The 17922-nt window shown below is 38.6% G+C and overlaps 1 protein-coding gene across 14 annotated transcripts in view; it reads left to right on the top strand.

Annotated features, from left to right (window-relative positions):
• Celf2 (CUGBP Elav-like family member 2) overlaps positions 1 to 17922 on the top strand; it is an 826625-nt gene that overhangs the window by 784604 nt on the left and 24099 nt on the right. For 13 of the 14 annotated variants that reach the window (XM_040756181.1, XM_040756182.1, XM_040756178.1 and 10 more), the window contains one exon: positions 16974 to 17093. In XM_040756181.1, coding sequence (XP_040612115.1) covers positions 16974 to 17093 — 120 coding nt within the window. Of the gene's footprint in view, positions 1 to 16973; positions 17106 to 17922 lie in introns of all 14 variants that reach the window. The other variant, XM_040756173.1, reaches the window with a different exon arrangement.

Below are 17922 nucleotides of genomic sequence, written 5' to 3'. Positions count from 1 at the left end.
GTGAACCTGGATTTCTTTTTCTCTTTTATTCTATGTGTGTGTGTGTATGTGTGTGTGTGTGTGTGTGTGTGTGTGTGTGTATGCATGCATGCATGCATGCATGCATGCAGGTATGCATGCATGCAGCTTCCTTTAAATTACATTTTTCATCAAGAATATGGTGAGTGGTGACTGAAGAGAGATAGCTTAGTGGTTAAGAACACTGGCTACTCTTCCAAGTTCAATTCCTGGCACTCATATGATAACTCACAACCCTCTGAAACTCCAGCACCAGGGGATCCCAGGCCTTCTTCTGACTTCCACAGACCCTAGGCACATATGTGGTACATAGACATACATGCAAGTAAAACACTCACACATTTACAATAATAGTAATTTTTAAAGAAAATGATTGTGAAGAATCTTAAATAGTCAAACCCACATCTAATGCTCTAATACATTGGTATCTTCATATGACAGAATAATTTGGGCACAGGGGCTGGGCAGTCATTGACTTGTGTGATACTGCTAACCTAGAGCTTCTTAACGGTTCTGAGCTAAAGTTTACTAAAGTTGAACAGCCAAGGGCATAGAGCCCATAATCAGATGTAAATAGATTCACTTATGCCCCATACTCATTCTAAGGGAAAGCAGTCCCTGTGTTATTTTAGATGCATTTTAAAAATGTATTTACAGACATTGACCCTAATTCTTTGTTTTCTTTTTCCTTTTACTGTCTCTGGATAAGTGTTAAGTGATGGACTTTTGATCATCAGTATTCACAGCCTCTTATACAGCAAATCCACACTCAGTCTTCTTGTGATATTTGAGAGAACATAGGGTATATTTTCTGTTCATAATCATTTAATGAGATTTTTATTCTGCAAAAGTATCTACAATGCTATGCGTCATTACTAGCACTGGTGAAAAATATTAATTGCCTAGTTGTGCTCTGCAATAGATGGGGAACACAGATCATGATTGTAGTCATACCTCCCTAGAATTCTGTTACTGAATGTCTGGTTTTTTTAAACACCTGAGAAACTTGAAACCAATGGTCCCACACATGCAAGGCAAGTGCTCTACCACTGATCTATGGCCCAGCTCTAAAGTTCTGCTGAGACAAACTGAAGTCAGTAGATCCCTATTTTTCAAGAAAACATAAAAGGAGTTTTCATTTTATATGTGGATTCATGAATTCTTTGTTTTGTTTTGTCTTTTGTTTTTCAAGACAGGTTTCTCTGTGTAGCCTTGGCTATCCTGGAACTCATTCTATAGACCAGGTTGGTCTCAAACTCACAGAGATCTACCTGTCTCTGCCTCCTGAGTACTGAGATTAAGTGTGTACCACCACTGCCCAGTTCATGAACTACTTATTAATTATTGTACCACAGAAAAAGTTTTTAAGATGGACAAAACAAACAATTTTTAGACTGAAGAGAAGTACCTAGAACAAAATAAACAAAAACGAGGTGAATGTGAAGTGAAAATTGGAGGACTGGAATAGGAAGGCAGGTTGGAGGGCTGCGACAATCACAAAATAAGTCTGTCGAAGAGTCAGTCCTCGTGTTGACCTCACAGAGTAACCTCTCTGATAACATTTCCCCACTGTTTAATTTTCATCTCTCCCAGGCACCTAGTGCACAAAGTGAAAGGCACAATGCCAAAAAAAATGCTGAATAGATTGATCATAACCTTAAAAGAAAGAAATGAAGTGTGTACAGTTTTATAACTGGCCACCAAGATATCCTTCCAAAGAATAGTTGGTAGCCTATCCATTCTGCCCTGTACTGTCTACCTAGCTAAATAGGACTTTACTTCTGGAAGCCCTCAGGGAAAGATGAGGGGCTGCCCACAGAACCTGGGCTCACTGGTTCAGTCAGCAACCTCAGCCAAGTGTATTGTAGATACTGCCTTAATTTGTCAACCTGGTTAACATCTTATAAATATCTTTCCCGGTTTCAGATCTACTTCCAAAGCTTAATTTTAGGAACTATTCTTGGGATCCTTCCCCTTTTCTGCTAGTATGCTTTCCAAAGTGATAGATATTGGGCAAGGGAGGATAAGAGATGCATTCATAGCCAGGTCTATTGGTATAGGCCAGTATATCTCAGCTATCTGGGAAGCTGAGGCAGAAGGATCACAAGTTCAAGGATAGCCTACTCAACTTAGAAGACTCTGTCTTAAAATATAAAATAAAACAGAGCTGGCAATACTGCTCTATATTATAGCACTTGGTTAGCATACATAAGGTCCTCTCTACAATTCCTAGGACTGCAGAACGGGATGGGGGGATCTCATCCAGAATGTAAAATTGAACCAACAGTTCCCCAGTAAGTCTGACAGTGATGACTATGCAGTGTCTTGCTTAAATAAATCTGCTAACTGTGGATTTAAAAGAGCTTCTGAGACATGAGGGGAAACTCAGCAGAATTGGGAACACTGCAGAAGCTGAAGCTGAAAAGTACTTATTGCACATATAGATTTAAGTATCTAGGCTTAGAAACAAGAAAGTCTCCTCTTCAGGGTAGAGTTTAAAAAACAGTAAATATTGTAATGGAGGAAGTCCCTTTGTCTTTATAGAGAATGCTGATACCTTACAAGAGTCAATGGAGCTAATCATTTCATTTTCTCAGTCATGAAATGGAATTGTTTTACTTTCCTCATTGAAATACTGAGGTTTAATATACATATATATATACATAGTATGTATGTATTCTATAATCACTTTTTCTAAAATAAAATTCTAAATGTTATGGGAAAGCCATTATTTGGTATGGGTGTACAGTGCTGTTCATGGAGACATGCTAATCAGGATCCAGAGTGTTCCTGTGGGCTCCTGCCTTGGAAAACACACATTTCTGCAGTCTTCCCGAGAGTGCTAGAAAGGAAATGTAAATGTTAGTGTGGCTTCTTCACAGTTCCCCTTTTGTGCTTCAGTGCCCAGCTGGCAGGAAACTTCCCACAGTGCCGAAAATGTGAGGCTGGAAGACTAACCTCTCCTTACCAAAGATAAACAGTGCTACTGGATGAACTAGAGTGGGAACCCATGTCTGTGTGGATTTCCTTGTCAAGGACCAGGCAGTGAGGCCTGTCCCAAGTCATTTTGGTTTGGTTTTAGTTTTAGTTTTGTCCAAGCTCTACACTAATGTGTGGTCTGTGCTGCCTACTTGCAAAGGCAAAGCTTTATTGATCCTAACAGACATGCCTACATCCCTGTTTTCCAAATGGAGGGCAGTCTGACATGAACTTTCAAGGTTCTGTTATCCAGAGGAAAATCTATGTCGTAGCAATGACCATCCTCTCATCTGGGAAAACTCCCCATTTCTACAATGATGAAGGCCAGACATAAGGCAGGAAGTTGGTAAAGCAGATGACTTGGGCCTTCTTTCCTCAGACTGCTCTTCCAGGACCTACAGCCTGTCCATACCATATTACATAGGGGCAGAAAGTCTTCATGGTCATCTATTCAGACACCTCATCCATAGTCAGGGAAGAATGTTTTACTACATGGTGTTGAGACTGTTATTTTTTAAACTATGAAATACTAGAAAGCAAGCATTTCTGGAACCAAGATCTGATTTCTGGATCTTTATATTTCTATCTTCCTGCCCTTATCAGTCAGTAGTTGTCAACATCATTTTCTGCCTGTACCCATGACTGCTTGTAAAAGTGCATGTCTGTCTTGGGACAGATAAGAAGAGAATGTACTTTTTAAAAGACAGGATCTCACTATACATCCCTGACCGGCTTGGAACACTCCATTAAACCAGGCTGGCCTTGAACTCACAGAGATCCAGCTGTCACTGGCTCTGCCTCTCTCTCCTTCCCAGTTGCTGTCATGTAGTATGCCCCACTACAGCTGGCTTAGTACATTTTATTTTGATAAATCGTGAACAAAATGTTATTGAAGTGGTAGTTTTCTCTTTTTTCTACTCCATTCTTAAAAGATATATGTGTGAGCCGGACGTTGGTGGCACACACCTTTAGTCCCAGCACTTGGGAGGCAGAGGCAGGCGGATCTCTGTGATTTCGAGGCCGGCTTGGTCTACAGAGCGAGTTCCAGGACAGCTTCCAAAACAATACAGAGAAACCCTGTCTCGAAAAACCAAAAAAAAAAAATCTATGTGTGGTAAAATTATATAAAGTGACTCTTTCAACCTTGAGGCCTCAAAGGACATTTTCAACCTTATGTGTATCTTTATGGGACTGGAGAAGATAACCAAAAATAAGACCTAGCTTATTGGCAATTACTATAGTAAGTTTTTTTTCAAATAAACGAGTGAGAGTTCCAAAAGGCATTTAAAATGAGAATTAAAGTGATGAAATCACTTAGAGTACTTTGTATACTAAAATATAGCCTTTGTCCACATCAGTTTCTCCTCTTCCAAAATTTTCTCTCTCAGAATAAAAAATTTGAAAAATAATTTCAAGTCACAATCTAGTCCTGAGACTGACTTTTCCTCTCTGGTCTTCTAGAGAAGCCCTCTGCCCCAGTGCTGCACCAAGCACTATTTCCTTCCCAGTGAGTGAATGGGCAGTGGACCAGTGTGCATGGGGCAAAACACGTGCCACCACAGATCATCAAGTAATGAGATGACACAACCTCAGAACCTTTCATGCTGTTGTATAGCACAGTTTCCTCCTCCTCCCATCACCCCTTCCTTTTCTCTCTCTCTTCCCAAAAATCTTTTCAGAAATAAGTTAAAATAAGAGGTATGGTTATTGGAAAATAATTAGGCCCCATGGGAGAAGAGCCACTCAGAATTTCATTAATGCCCTAGGGTTGTGATTAGCTGATAATGACAGTGCCTATGTCATGGCATAACTATTCTGCCCCTCATGTTGCTTTCCTGCACTGTTGGAATATAGCATCCAAGCTGATCGGAAACAAAACAACCACCACAGGCTCCAGTGTCTTACATTTAGTAGATATTTTCTCTGTGTTTACAATTGTTTCATTTCTTAAACCACAAAGATACTATGCTTTCACAATCTAATTATTCTGTGGAAAGTGGTTAATGAATGCACTAAAAGCAACTCTTGCTCTCGTCTATTAATGCTGTTTTATGTAGCTTAAAAGAAAACGCTTGCTGCCTGAAAAATGTAGGGAAAAGGATCAATGTTAGGAAATATGTTTTTTCACTGGGAAGGTAGTGTAGATCTGTGCTAGATATGACCTGAAAATACACAGGTAAAGAAAGAAAGAATGCTTCAGTAAAGAAGTAGCCAGCGTGAAAGATCAGCAAACCCCTAATGAGCACTTTCTCTGCCTTCCTTGGAAGGTTAAGTATAGACCATTCCTTAGCATTCAGCAGTCAGTATATAACAAAATGAATGTTATATACTATCCCACCTTTTATAGGGTGTAAGAAAGCAACAGTGAAGTTTCTTTGTGTGTTTCCAGTAGATCTCAGGGCAAGTAAAATTACAAAATGGCCTCAGATTTGGATCTTCCATCTCCTGCTTATGCACAAGAGTAGCTGCTTGGAGACTGATAGTGGATTCCACTCATTGCCTCACGAGAATTGTCAGGAACGAAAGTATCTCTGTCCCTGTTCTAGTGACACCAAGACAGCATCTGACTTCATCAGTTGTGATTTATTCTTGTTGTTGGGGTTTTTTGTTTTGTTTTTTTGTTTTGTTTTGTTTTTGTTTTTTCAAGACAGTGTTTCTCTGTGGCTTTGGAGGCTGTCCTAAAACTAGCTCTTGTAGACCAGAATGATCTCGAACTCACAGAGATCCACCTGTCTCTGCCTCCCAAGTGCTGGGATTAAAGGTGTGTGCCACCACCACCCAGCCAGTTCTCGTTTTTAAAACCTTTATTTTCTTTCGCATACAGCAGAAAGAAAACTTTCACTGAGACACAGCTGCTTCTAGGTCATCAGGAGCCCTTCAATAAGGCTGCAACCTAAAGAGAAATGAGTGCCCTTGCCTGTCTAAGATTTGCAGATCAGCTTTGCTGTACGAAAACTGGATGAGGCTATTCTATCCCCCTGCCTCAGCCTTCAATTCATTCATTCAGCAGGTGCTTAGTTGGTACCTACTGTGTGTCATCACTCTTGAGTTTCTAAGAAATTAAAACAAGAAAAAAAATCCCTGTTCTTTAATATGCTTGCCTTCTGGTAGGATTTTTTTTAATATAGAACAGAGCCACACCTATTACAGATTTTTGTTTGTTTGTTTGCTTTGGTTTTTTGAAACAGTGTTCTCTGTGTACCCTTGGCTGTTCTGGAACTCACTCTGTAGACCAGACTGTCCTCAAACTCACAGAGATCCACTGGCCTTTACCTTCCAAGTGCTTGGATTAAAGGCATGCACTACCATCACCCAGATCTATTAGTTTTTTTTAACTCTTAATTTTCCCTGACTGCCAACTGCTCTCCTTTCCTGCCGTAAACCAAATCTGTCTTCTCTCCATAAGCCATCACAGTTCTAAGGGAAATTTATAGAGTTACATCACACATCCCTGAGACCAGTGGTTCCCAATCATGCAAAAACAGAGTGAAGATGGCTTTCTAAGATCAGATTTCTGAGAGCCCTTCCCTGCAACTATAGTGTTTAATGAATCAAAGTGAGCCCCAAGAATCCTCTGATTCTGAGATAGGGGAAGTCCTAACTACCTCTTTGTCACTAAGTGCATATATGGCATATATGGTTACAGCTGTTTCAAAAAAAAAACAAAACAAAACAGGGCTACTCTAACCAAATGGCCCAGATAATATCTTAGAAACATTGACTTCTGGGTTTACGACACACACACACACACACACACACACACACACACACACACACACACACACACAATGGTCTTTGTGGTTGTTCATTTGGAATTTAGTGGCATGTACTAGTAAATCTCCCTTGGAGAAAAAACAGAAACAACAAATAGGGCAAGCATAATGAGTCATAAAGTTACATCCATACCTTTGATTCTATCTGAATAGGGCTACATTTTACATCTTCATTTATGTTATGGGAAGTGAAATTGGAAACGTTCCCAAAATTTTGCCTTGAACTGTGAGAATTCTGCTTCATTGGAGTGCTCATTTTGGAGATGGGAGCATGTTTGGACCTAGTAAAAAAAATGAAGCCCTTTTAAAAATCTGATTGAAGAGATTTCTGAGGCTACCAAAGCTAGCTCCAGGTTTTGCAGCAAGCCCTTCATACATAATTATCCAAGTCCCTGCATTCATATGCAATATGAATGAAGAGCAATATGTCTCTGGGACAGCTCCCCTCACTATTCTCAGATGAGTCTCCTTCACATTAACCTAAAATATATCACTTTGTAACTTCAGTCCACTGATTCTAATTTTGATATCTCAAACTACAAAGAATACCTTTTTAATGTTAGAACCTTTGTTTTCTTTTTGTAAACTAAATATTACATTTTTAAACTTTTCTTCTCTTTTTTAACTTTCATATCTGATCATCATCCTGGATGTTCTCAAAACTACACACACACACAGAGTTGAGAGAGGTGGCTTTCTTGATGAGTAACTTAGCTATAAAAGCTACACTTTGTCATTATTTATCCAGTTAACGAGGGGTGGAGAAGCTTTGAATCTTCAAGTGTGGCAGAATGATGAAATGGTGGTGAATTTCTCCTAAGGACAGAATAGCCAAAGGTTTCCCAACAAATTCATGCCCTGCTATAGCAAACACCAATGCCACCTCAGCTGATTTTCTTGCCCTCTCTCAGCGGTAAATTACACTACTTCTTCTTTGGGAATTAATGCTAAGCCTCAGTTAAATTGAGATTGCCTAATATCTCACAGATTGGAAGCAACAGAGCCAAAAAACATTAAGGTGGATCTAGGATCCAAACAAATTTATTGCCTCCATAAGTAAATCTCTGCGGTATCAACAAGGTCCATCCAAAACACAAAATAGAATTTTAAGTTCAGTGTCAACATAGTGGTAAGTCTCTATAGTTAACGAGCTGCATGTAAATCCAGTTCCATCATTTACAATGCCTAGCACCTGTATGCACTGAAAAAGTATTAGCTACCATCATTATTAGTGTCATTTCAGGTGAAAATGAGTTTTCTATTCTGTTATTACTTAACTACAAGTGTAGTTGCTTCAAAAACATACTGTGTTAAAGTTCTACATATAAATAATCGAATGTAATCATTGGGTTGACATCAGATTATCAGCCAGTTGCATTCCTTCCAAAAATACAAGACTTCACTCCTGACCCATCTCTATCTTCAGAGCAGAGACCTTGGGCCAGATCCCCCTTATGCTGCCATATTCCTGAAGTTTTCTTTTCCAGTTTTCACTTCCACTTCTATGGGCCCACTAGGATAATATGGAATATATCCCCATTTCAGTATCAACTTTAAATGCATCTTTGGTTCATCTTTATCGTGTAGCCTAGCATGCTCACAGGTCCTAGGAATTAAAGCTTGGACATCGCAGGAGAGAATATTGTCCTGCCTATCTCTTTCTTGAAACATAGTCCTTTTGGAACCAAAGCTTATTTGCCTATCCAGGATAGAAAGAGAGCAGGCAAAAAATACCCTTATGAAAGCACCATGGCATTTTGTTTCAATTCAATGCTCTTGTGGTGATAATAGTCAGTGAATGTGTGTTGTTGCCATTCTCTCTATCCCAAGAAGTCACCTCTCTTCCCATAAACAAAGTGAAAATGATGATGGGAAGAAAATATGGTCCTTTCATCTCTGGAAAACTAAGAAAAGGAAAGCAGGCACTTATCTCTGGTACAAATCACCTTTGAAATAAAGCAAACGAAGATATTGGAAGCCAGATCCTTGAATATGATAAACATGTGTTCTACTACCCTTTATACTCCCAGCGCCAGATTAAAATTTTCTTAACAGTGATGACTAATCCTACCTTAATATCTGGGCTGGTTAAAGAAAGATTTCTGAAAAGACAAAAAGATTTCTGTTTATATCTGCATGAAAAAGGCGTGTGGTCTTTCTGTGAACCCTGTACACAGTTGGAATTCTAGCTGCCATCTGTACTTCTCTTGTGTACTAACTAGGTCAATCTAGTCAGCACCTCAATCTATGCTTTCTCATTCTTAAGTAAATGAAAAGACTTCTGACTAGTTTTCAAGTAGTCTTAAAGGATCCACCTGTAGTGAAAGAATGTCTGCGAGACTTGTTAACTTGTTAATGTTATCAACTAGAGTGTAGAAACCAGGGCTAGCATTGGTCGAGTACCATAGTAGGGAATCTGCTAATGCTATTGTCTTTCACAAAGGCCTGAGTCTGTGGTCCACAGTTTTCATCTGAGCCAATAAACTCTTGGAATTATTGTTTACCCAGGACAAATTCTAAAGAGAAGCCATCATGTTCCCTCCATTAGGATTGGCATTAGGGATTTCCCAGTGTGGAATTTTTACAGCAAGGAATAAACTTAGTCAGATAAGCAAAGAAATTTTGTGGCCATATCAGAGTAAGCATATCCTTACCACCAATCTCCTTTGACTATCTCTCTTCTCAAATTTTATACCACACACACAGTTTTCACAAAAGGGCACACACAGACTGTGTGTCACTGAGCTAATAAAGACAAGACTTGTGTCTACTGCATTTCATTTTCTTTCCTTGTTAGCCAGCTTATCCAAACATCTGTAGGTTCATAGGTAAGATATAAGCTGTGGTAAGGCAGGCTTCAAATGCCATATGTGAAAACTATCACTGTCACCACATAAGCAAGGTGAAGCAAGCATTGCTGGGCCCCGTTTCGATTCCTCCTTACCTTATTCTGCAGCCTCTTGTGTGACATGAAGCAGCTCCTACCAACAGGCATTCTTGGAAAATGAGCCAACATGCATACACCACACCTGTCCTGAAGTGCTCCTTTGGCTTTTTACAAGTCTTTGTGAGAAAGTGAATGTGGCTCCCAGTGGAGACTGAAGAGAATTTTAGGTGGACAGGACGCAGTTACCCAAGACAGCTCATTGCTAGACTGCCAACAAGGAAACAGAAAATATGTGGGTTGATATCATTTGTTTCTGTGTTGTATTGAGGAGCTTTTTCCTCTATTGTGCATCTGCCAAATATTTAGTTTTTAAGTGCTTGACTGAGATTGGCCCTGTGACAAATCTGAATTTAAACAGATTGTTAAAATTCAAAAGGTTCTTAAAGGTAACTCTATATGCAATAGAGAGATCTCTTTGCAACTATAATTTGGGCAGATTTTTAAAGTGTTAGCCAATGATACAGCTTACATGGATTCCTCTCACTTTAAGACATTTCATACAGTTAGCTTCTCACATTTTCATACTTAATTCTACTCTGTACCTGTTCTTTGCCTTCTATTAGGAGTTCAAAAAATAGTGCAATAAAAAGTGAGAAACTGTATTTCATCCACTTACTATACTCAGTCCCAAGTGTTTTTAAATAAAATAGAAAAACAAGGTGCAAACCTACGACTTTCACTATTTGTTTACTGCTCATGACAGAATTAGGTCCTGTGATTCCAAGACTCTTTGATCACCACTGGTATTCCATAAACCCAGGCTCACTTGAGACTGGAGTGCTACATGTATCTCTAATGAGTTTCTCTCTAGAAAAACTTACTGTTTACCATTAGAGCTGTGAATTGTATACACAAAACCAAGCAGAGGAAGGTTGTTACTCCTTTCTCCTCATACTCACCTCTCAAGCCTAAAGAACCTCTAAAATCATCTATGAGCCATGGACTGCCAGTTCCAAAGCCATTCTCTCTCTTGCCACTAAGTGAACCTCTAAGGTGAAGTAAGCTGCTGAGTCTACTTCCTTCTGTGTTGTATTCCTCTGTATTTGACAACAGACACACAGTGGGCAAACAGCTTGATACATGACACCCTCTGATTTCTTTATAAGGTGGAGGAAGAGGGCCACCCAGCAGAAATAAAATAATAGCCATGATGTCAACAGTTAAAGGTGATTTTATTAGATACTTGTCTTGTTACTGAGACAGATACCTTACAAAAGCAACTTAGGCTCACAGTTTGAAGCTCTAGTCCATAATGACAAAGAAAGTCACAGTGCAGGAGCGTGAGCAGCTGGCCACATTGCATCTGCAGTCAGGAAGCAGAGAAGGATAAATGAATGTTGTTACTCATTCATTTGCTTCTTTTTTTAAATCCAGCACGTTGAGGGTGTGTGTCCCCACCTCTGTTACCCTAATCCAGGAAAATCCCCCAAAGACATCCTCAAAGGTTTGTTTCCATAGTGATTCTAAAACTGCCGAGTTGCCCATCAAGATTAACCATCATAGGTGTTTAGACTGAAAAGGAGGGGGGATTTTCTCTTCTTTGTTATTGTGTGAAATACATCCTAGATAGTCACACTTCCCAAAGATAAGTAATCTTACAGTACATTGAGCTAAGTCTTTTTATTTTTAAATGTTTAGTTAAAATAATTAAAAAAGAAGCAACGCTTGGGAGAACAGTTTGCCCCTAAAGTTTTTACAGCTTGACTAGTTTTCAGACCCTCGGTTCTTCTAGTTGGTGCAATTGGCAGCCAAGTGTAAGGTAGCTGCACATTTGTCAGATGACCCAGGGCCTAAATGTCTTCTCTCCCATGCCTCCTCCAAGTTTGGGTTCTGTTCATTTCCTGGACTGTGTGAGGGTTGCTTATCCCAGGCTGCAGCCTCTTCTTTGCCATTCATTCTCTTTACTCTGAGACGTGTGAGGAAGGGAGGAAAATGAAGCTTCAAGTGAACTCAGTCTTCTTATAGGCACTGTACATTAGCACTTGACTTACTGTACTGACTACATTCATCAGGACAAATTCCTTGTCATTTTGACCCTGATGAAATACAGGTTTTGTGAAAATATAGGAAACTACTTTGCAATGCAAGAGTTTAGGCCAATGTTTTTCTCTTCAGAGTTGTTCAATATTAGCCTTTTACTAGTCTAACCAATGTATCGTCTTACAGCTGCAGTTGGCAGGGTATGTATTTTCTGTCCTTTAACAGACTTTTGGATCTACTTCTGTTTTTTTTTTCACCTTAGAATGGACTGAAAACAATATTTATCAGTGGAAACTATACTTCAAAATTTGTGCTGTGATCTTCTCCTAGTGATACATGGGTTCAGTATTTCCCATGTGGGCAGCAACAGTGAATGACAGGGCCAGTCAGCCACATAGTTACGAAGAAAAACATCAGGCCTCTTAGCTTTGTTACTGAATCAGGATATTCAGTAGGCTAGTGTAGCAAATACATTTCCAACTTAGGATATTTCCCATTTTGAATTGGGTCATTGTTCTATTGGAAGTCAAGGAGCATCTGTATTTTCAAGTTATTTGTCTCTGAATCTAAAGTGCACCTTTTTAGTTAGCATAGTTAAGTCTCTTGGCTGGGGATTTTTGTTAAGTACAATCTGGTCATACCTACCTTTCAGTTAATACTTCTATAAATAAGGTTGAATTTGGGTGTGTCCTTTTATTTCTTTTTTGTCACATACCCATTTATTTCTCTAGTTTTTTATAGTTTTATTTTACATTAAGCGAGTTTTACTAAGACAAAATGTTAATTTCTTTAATGTTTTTTCATGTTTCTAAATTTTATTACCTTAATGAGTATTGTAAATTATCTTATCAGAAAATACTTGTGATTTATAGTCTTAATTTTAGTAAGATAAAGAAATGTTCCTCCCCTATAATTCCTTCCCTTCTGGCCTTTTAAGTGGCTTTTTATGTGAACAGTGGGTTAAAAACATAACAACATATTATAATTATTTTACATAGTCTTACATCTTCTAAAGAAACTGAATAAAAGAGAGCAAGTAGTAAATCTTTGTATCTATAACCTTATTTACAATTTCTAGTTCTCTTCATTCCCAAGATCTAAGTTTTTGTCCCAGTAGAATTTCCCTCCATCTTCTTCGTTTGGTTATTTTCAAATATATTACATTTCTTTTACCACATACCTAATCACACAGTTAAATACATTTTAACCAACTTGTTTTAGCTAAGAGCTAAAAACTATTATACTTTATAATTATGTAATTACTTTCCTGTGAGTGTGTTGATACCTAAGATCTCTCATTATAAACCTAAAGAATTTGATTATTTCTTATGAGATAGATCTGATACCTATGAAGTAATAGTCCTGCTTCATTGTTTTTGTTTTTTTAATCTGGGAATTGTTTCTACCATTTTTGGAAGATAATTTTTCTGAATATAATTTTAGTTGGCAGTTTTTTTGTGTGTGTGTGTGTTTCCCATCACTGAGTATGTCCTGTTGTAAACACATTGACTCTGCTGAGAAGTCAACTATAATCCTTACCTGAATCCCTTGTATGTTTTTTCTTCTGCTGCTGCTTTCAGAATTTCCTCTCTGTCATTGACTTTCAGCATTTGCATTCTCATATATCTGGATCTGGGTCTCTTTGACACGTTGTAGCTTATCATGCTTAGAATTGGTTCATTTCCTTGACTGCCTCAATCAATGTCTCTCATTAAATTTGGGAAATTATTAGTCATGCTTTGGAACATTTTTTAGTCTTTACTATCACCTTTTGCTTTTAAATATATGTTAGTGTGCTTAACAGTGAACCGCATTCCTATGACGCTGTGTTCACTTTTTATTTTTCTCTCTGTTCTTCAGAATATTTATATTTTTGATAGCTTCAAGTTTACTCATTCTTATACCATTTTAAATACGTTCTTGAGCCTTATGGTGAATTAATTCATTGCGGCTGTTCATTTTTCAGCTGTAGAATTTCCCTTTGTTTACATTCCTTGTCTTTTTGTTGATATTTTTGATGATGAAACATTATTGCCATGTCTTTCTCCCATCCTTTAAGCAGGATTTCCTATAGTTGAGTATCTTTTTTATACCTTTGTTGATTTCTTCACCTGCTAAGTCTTATATCTGTGTCCTTGTTGTCTACTCTTTTGTTCTGAATGGATCACATCGTATTTGTTGGCATTTATTATGATGCTTTCTTAACAACTGGGCATTTTAGATAGAGAATAGAGCAAATCTGGATCCTGATCCTCCTCATTCACTCCCAGACTAACTTCTCAGTTGTTTATTTGCTTAGCAACTTAACAAGATTAGTGTAATAAGGAATATTGCTCTACCATGATGCTCTTGATTTCCTTCCTCCAAAAGCATAGCCATGGGCTATGAGTGACAGGTTGGTTTTTTGTTTGTTTGTTTGTTTTTTGTTTGTTTTTGTTTTTTTCTTTAAATGTTTCTCTTCTGTTGCCTTTTTGCCTGATGTTAGGTTTCTAATTGATGTATCTCTCTATTATCGCACACAAGAGTTGTTAGCCTTAACACATTTCTAGGTTTCTTTGCTCATAGCCTCCAAAGTCTGATGTGATTAAAGCCAGGCCCTTGTAGGGGTCATCTTTGAACTAGTCCTCAAGGTAAGCACTGAACACAGGAAGACCCTCCTTAACTATCTCTCTGAATACTTTATCAGCTATGAACTATCAGCCTACTCCTAAAGTTGCTTACCAACAAAATTTTCATTTCCGGTAGCACTTTTGGCCTAAAATTTCCCATCTCTTTCAAATAAATGTATCCCCTTTAGAAGAACCTGTGTTCTTACAGCCTGTCTCACACTCTAGACAGAAACTCTGTGTCATTGTTTCAAAGCTGGTTTAGGAACAATGGCTTGATTTTCTTTGAGCGACACTTCTGCTTTTCAGAAGAGTTTCTGTGCAAGGGTCATAGATTCCACATTTCTTGACTTGCCTTTCCTAGCATAGATTTCTAGCCTATAAGTGATGGTGTAAAAGTATATGGAGCCAATATTCTCCCAGCAAGCTCTTTAGGGAAAAGTCCTCCACTCCCCGTGACTTGGAATATCATCTGTACAAAACAGAACAGAGGAGAAGAGAATAGGGATAGTTATAAATAGTTGAAGAACCCTAGTTCTAGATTTGGACCTGTGAGGAAGGGAGCCTACTTCCTCAGTCTCAGTCAAGCTTCTATTAAACTCACCTTCAGGGTATGATACTGAGACACCCAGAGAAGGAAACCTGTTGTAGACTGCTTTAAATGCCACAGATTTCTTTGATTCTTACAGAGTTTTAAACATCTTCCTGTGGAGGAGGAAATAGACTTCTTCATTTGTTAGGACAATTTCTAGAGAGTGTAACTGTTACAGTTTATAATGTTCACTAGTTATACTTCCTTCACAGAGGAGAGGGTCCACAGATGTCCTTACATTGTTCTTTCAGTTCTTTACTCGTGTCACTTAAACTCATGTTTTGTTTTCTTCTTTTCAGCACTTATTGCTAGTTTAGAATTCAAACATACATTGCGAATAGTTTTTCTACCTTATTCACTGGCACAGTCTTGTAAGGGCTTTCACATGTGAACTAACAACAAATAGAGTCCATGGGGACATGTAAACTAACATCAGATAGAGCCCATGAAAAATGTGCCAGATACTTATAATTAAGATGAACTAGGTTATCAAAAGGAATTCCCACTGGAAGAGAAAAGGCTACCATGTATAGATAGATATTGTTGTTGTTTGTATTTTAGTCACATCAGTAAGTAGTGAATTAGTAGAACGCTTAGAGATGAGTGGTAAATAAGAGGGCAAACCCAGAAAGTAGCACAATGAAAGCAGCTTACACATTAGGGGCATTTGGTGAATTAGAAAAACTTGAGTATAAATTTTCACAGGGTCCTGGTGCATAAAGAATATAAGAAGTCTGGAACCCCAAAAGTCTAAACTGTTAGTATGAGATGAACTGAGAAGGGCTATAGGTATTTCTCTCTGTGAATTTATAGTAGTAAGCAGGCCTTCACATGAGATTCCTCAAGCAATTTGTAAAGGTCTGTAGTTTGCCTTTTCCTCTAGTACCTTATGTAATCAAATGGAAATCATCCCTGAAAGAAAAAAAAAACATCTTCAACCCAGATGGCAACGATTTCCAGAAATAATTTCTCAATAGTATTAAATAATATTAAAGCTCATATTCAAAAAATCATAAACTACAGTTAAACTAAGGACCAATAGTAGGAAATCAGGGGCTGGAAATGGTTCAACAGCTAGAGAGTATTCAGTGCTCTAGTATGAGGACTGGACTTTGAATACCATTACCCATGCTAGGTGGCTCCCAAATGCCTGTAACTCCAGCTCCAAGGGATCCAGTTCCGTCTTCTGGTCTCAGCAGGTACCAGCATGCATGTACACATACACTCACGTAAGCATATAAAGAAGCTGTAAAACTAAGTCTTTTTAAAACCTAAACAGCAAGTCAGGCAACAGTGGTGCACGCCTTTAATTGCAGGAAACAAGCATATCTCTGTGAGCTCGAGTCCAGCCTTGTCTACAAAGCTACACAGAGAAAACCTGTCTCAAAATAAACAAAAAAAAATCAAAAAACCTAAACAGCAGAGTTGAATAATATATTTAGATCAACCCATGGTCTCAGATATTATAACTATAAGCACACTTACAGAAAAGAAATAAAACTAGTATGTGTAGAGAAATTTAAGGGATTTAAAAAATTAGAATTGCAACTGATTATTTAACTGACCATACTGATGCTTCTGAAAATATAAATTATAATGTGACTATAAATCTAAGAACATTTTAGATATAGTTAAAAAACGTTTAGTGAGCAAAATAGTACAACATATCTATTTGAGAGTCTCCTACAGTGGAACTAACAGAAGGTAATATAGACTTGCAGGTTGTCATTCACAGTTTTTCCCCAGGAAACATCAAGCAGTATATTCATTATGCTAGCAAATCAGATGGAGGTGGGCTATTGCAAGGGTGGGGACTGAAATTAAAGTCCTTGCTCAATGAGACTGAGAACCACTGAGCTATGAGCCAAGCCCACCATGTGATCTCTTCAGTTACCAACTCTGAGTGCCAAAGACCCTACAAGTACAGTTCCATTTGCCTTTTACAGAAAACTTTAAGGAAAAATTGCAGGTCTCTGGTGTTTGAGTGTCTCTACAGTTAGCTGTATAGTGACAACGGGTTTCCTTTCACTCCAGTTGGCTCTCATCTTGTGCTTTCTCTCTCCCTTCCTCTTTTTCAGTGGCTGCTTCAACCCCCAATTCTACTGCTGGTGCAGCCATGAATTCCTTGACCTCTCTTGGGACTCTGCAAGGATTGGCTGGAGCCACTGTCGGATTGAATAATATTAATGCACTAGCAGGTACCATAAACAGTGAGTATTTGATGCTCTGGTGGACAGCCTTCCCCTAAATTCTTCAGAAAATGGTCAGCCAGAATTGACCAAAAAAGGATATTAAATGGGGAGAACTAAAACTTGGGATGGAGGAGCACATGGTTCAATAGGCAAAAGCTTTCTCCTTTGATTTTAGCTCAAAATAAACCCAACCACATCCCACCCCAGCTTCTTTCCAATGTGTAGTGTAATTCCAAATCCTTAGATTTCTGTGGCTTGACAGGTAGTTTTTCATGTTTCAACAAGTTTGGTTTGGTTTTTTGTTTTCTCAGCCCTGCTGCAAGGCAGGATGTTATAATAGAAAAGTTCATGGAGTGGAAGTTGGATAGCCCATGTCCGGCTCTACTGCCAGTCAACTGTAAGAGCCCAAGCAAATCATAGCTCCCTTCTCTGGCCTAGTCTCCATGGGAACATTGAAAATTCTGGGTCACATGATATTAAAGGTGCCCTCTAGCTTGAAAAATCAAGGATTCCAGATAAGTGTCAGAGCAAAAAACTAGTCCTTGGAAAGCCAGAAATGCAACCGAATGGCAAGAAGATACTGCTAGAAAAAGAACCGTCTTCATGAAGTGCCTGGAGATATGGGTGCCTTTGCATCAGTGACAGACAACACAGGGTTGGGCAAACAGATTAGTAAATTACACTTGATTCTGAAACAAATTGACCTGTTAGAAAGGATACTAGCCTCTGTCCCACACAACTAACTGTTCTGTTATTCAGATGCATATGGGGAATAGTGCCCAGGCCTGAGGATGAGTCACACTTGAGGATCAAGTTTCGTGTGGGCTTCTGCACT

Source organism: Mesocricetus auratus, unplaced genomic scaffold, assembly GCF_017639785.1.
Source record: "Mesocricetus auratus isolate SY011 unplaced genomic scaffold, BCM_Maur_2.0 Super-Scaffold_100013, whole genome shotgun sequence".
Taxonomy (NCBI): domain Eukaryota; kingdom Metazoa; phylum Chordata; class Mammalia; order Rodentia; family Cricetidae; genus Mesocricetus; species Mesocricetus auratus.
This window is presented reverse-complemented; position numbering and strand designations above follow the sequence as displayed.